This window comes from Wasmannia auropunctata, unplaced genomic scaffold (assembly GCF_000956235.1).
Source record: "Wasmannia auropunctata unplaced genomic scaffold, wasmannia.A_1.0 LD336061.1, whole genome shotgun sequence".
Lineage (NCBI taxonomy): Eukaryota > Metazoa > Arthropoda > Insecta > Hymenoptera > Formicidae > Wasmannia > Wasmannia auropunctata.
The window spans coordinates 1,459,461-1,462,306 of record NW_012026829.1 but is presented as its reverse complement, the minus strand read 5'-3'; the positions used below and the strand labels follow the sequence as shown (position 1 = coordinate 1,462,306).

The following is a 2,846-nucleotide window of genomic DNA, read 5'->3' as shown; positions in this document are numbered from 1 at the left end:
ATATAATTTAATTTATATAAAACGTACAAATAAAATAATTACCGATCTTTTAACAAGATTAACGAGGGTGCTTTCTCCAGTATTCGGTGCGCCCAGAAAAGCGATCCTTAAAGATTTTTGGGCTTCAGGACGTATCGACTCTCGTTGGATTGTTGAGCAAAGTTTCGCGGAAACTCGTTTGCCGAAGTGTCAACGCTGTTTGTGAAACATCGCCGCAAATAACGCGCACTCGCACAAATCGTGTATCTCTCGATTGCAAATAACATTTCGTATTCAACAAATCAAAGCAATTTTGGGAAATGTTATCAAAATTATGCTCTTCTTTACTTTTAAGCTTTTTCTTTTATCGTTTTCTGCACTACACCGCAATCTTTGTAGGTTATATCGGCGAGCGCAGCGACTCGGGTCGCTAGAGAATTGCATCATCCATTAAGGAGGATCAGTGCCATCTGTCTAATTAGTGTAATACTGTGGTAATATCTTTTATGCATTTGATCATACAGCTGATACAGCTATTGCTAAAAAGTGTCAATATGAGCTCTTTATCTTGGGTTTCTCTCAGAATCCCCCCAAACAGTCTAGGTGTTCTAGAACGTTCTGGAACAGCAGTGAGTCACCACTATAAAAGGATCAGTGTGGGAGTGGACCGATCAGTTGAGGACGTTGAGGTGGAGATTCGATGAGGTAAGTGTAAGTATAACTGACTTGTGCCGCTCTGCGCTTCAAAAGAAAGATCATTTTCAATATAGAATTCTAACATTTCTAACGTACTTGCATAAGAATTCGTCCCATAAATATTTGCAATCAAAATTATCAGCTGCTTGCGAATTATTGTCGCGGTTATATGTGACAAAGTTCAGCTCAAAGCCCGCGAATTTTCGGGACTTTTTTTCGTCTCATTCAAACTGTTCGTCGCTCGCGGACTTCATGAAAAATCGCTTGCTTTCCCTGTGTTTCCCTGTGCATTTAAGAAATCCTCTCGACGTCGCTAATTGCTTCGAGAGCAAGAAATCGCGTTCGAAATAAAAGACTGTATATAATAATATGCAGTCTTTTATTTCGAACGCGATTTCTTGCTCTCGAAGCAATGCAGTATTTCCGTACGAACATACAATGTGGAACATACAAAAAATTGTTAAATATTGTCGGGCCATATAGAGTAATTGTTCAGAATAAATACGAATAAATGCGTATCCGTACGGCCTATTGTTGACAGGTCCTCGGGCAACAATACCCACACAACACGAAGTCGACTGTCAAGCTGTGTATAGTCCGCTTGTTCAGAATACACTCCCTCGACATTATGCGCGTCACATACATTTGTTGTATAAATTATAACTATAATATAAGAATGTAATTAACTATATATGCAAGTTATTTCAAAATTGTATTAATGCGTTAAAAGATTATTTTATACATTTTAAAACGTAAAAGTATTTGTAAAATTTTTAATATATGGATATTTTTGAAAGATGACAGAAGAACAACAACCGGGTCCAAGTTCGCAATGCGCAAGCTATAAGAATGGCGTATATAAATGCATAATATGTGATGATGAAGTAAAAGATGCAGTAAGCACTCAGTGCGGTCATGTGTGCTGGTAAGTATTTATTTGATAATGACGTAGCACATCAAGGAATGAAATATTATCTATGATTTGAATAATATAAATAATAATAATGTAGCTGGCCATGTCTACATCAATGGTTAAAGAAGAAGCAGGTTTGTCCAATATGCCGGAATGCCGTAAACCCAGCTCAAGTCATACCAACTTTTATAGGTGGTACTGCAGAGCATCCAACCCGGTATAACTTATACTTTTTCTCAAAATTGCGAAGATTATAAATATTACGTTAAATAATATAGAATAAGTATTAATTAGTAAAAATATGGTGTTCTTTTTTTAGGTATAATGTTCCACCACCGACTGGCCAAAGATCTGCAGAGCCAGAAGCCTGGATTGTTGCCAATTGCATGCATTTTGTTGATGCCTGTCTCTTGGGAGCCTTGGGCGTCGCCGGCGTCGCCGGCGTCGCCAGCGTCGCCACCATCTTCGGCATAGGCTACATGTGGGGATCTAAAAACCAAAAAAAAGAATAAATATTGAGTAGCGAGCTGGACAAAGTAACAGAGAATAGCGAATATATATTCAAATTATGTGAGATCGACCTATATGAACTTGCTACTCGACTTTAAGAAAAAAATTTTTTTAATATGCATTAAATTAAGCTTATACTACTTTTCTTTATTTATATGTACTTGACTGAACATTGTTCTTTTAACGGTTCCATATACACCAGAACAGAATGGTGTTGCTGAGAAGACAAATCGCACAATTGTGGAAAAAGCACGTTGTATGATGCAAGACGCCGGTTCGGATCAGAAGATGTGGACAAAGGCAGTAAACACTGCGGTCTATCTTAAAAATCGTTCTCCTCAGAAAGTTATTAAAGGAAAGACGCCAGAAGAATTATGGACTGGCAAGAAAGTGAATCTTAGTCATTTGAAAGTATTTTGCTGTTTGGCATACGTGCACATTCCCAAAAATCAGAGAAATAAATGGGACGCCAAAGGAAAAACGCATCTATTTCTTTTTTATATTTTTTATTGTAGAATACTGTGAAAATACCAAAGAGTAGATTATTTGACCTTGAAAAAAAAAGGAAAAATTGACAAATTGTCAATATGTGATATTCTTGGAAAATAAATGTTTTTCTGATAAGGAAAAGATATATGAAAATTGTGATATGAATATCACTAATTTTAAACTAAGTAATAAAGAAGAATCTTCAAATATCTATATCAATTCTATACAGTTAAATGTAATTGGAGAAGTTTCTGAAGAG

General features: G+C 36.3%; 2 protein-coding genes across 6 annotated transcripts in view; one reads left to right on the top strand and one right to left on the bottom strand.

Moving 5' to 3' along the window:
• Positions 1 to 439, bottom strand: part of LOC105450458 (GTPase Era, mitochondrial) — a 6,003-nt gene extending 5,564 nt beyond the window's left edge. Inside the window, 1 exon segment of the mRNA XM_011690302.1 lies at positions 163 to 439. Coding sequence (XP_011688604.1) covers positions 163 to 266 — 104 coding nt within the window. The 5' untranslated portion in view covers positions 267 to 439.
• Positions 440 to 582: 143 nt separating this feature from the next.
• LOC105450459 (E3 ubiquitin-protein ligase RNF185-like) lies at positions 583 to 2,662 on the top strand. 5 transcript variants are annotated; one of them, XR_974461.1, is made up of 5 exons: positions 583 to 684; positions 1,473 to 1,600; positions 1,686 to 1,805; positions 1,908 to 2,158; positions 2,301 to 2,662. XR_974461.1 is itself a non-coding variant. In XM_011690303.1 (4 exons), exons 2-4 carry the CDS (start codon positions 1,473 to 1,475, stop codon positions 2,098 to 2,100), a joined length of 441 nt encoding a protein of 146 aa, XP_011688605.1. In that variant the 5' UTR covers positions 584 to 684; the 3' UTR covers positions 2,101 to 2,592. The 5 variants fall into 5 exon arrangements, 4 of the variants coding, with proteins under 4 accessions (XP_011688605.1, XP_011688606.1, XP_011688608.1 ...); XM_011690303.1 differs by having other exon boundaries at positions 584 to 684; positions 1,908 to 2,592; XM_011690304.1 differs by having other exon boundaries at positions 608 to 690; positions 1,908 to 2,592.
• Positions 2,663 to 2,846: the final 184 nt, after the last annotated feature.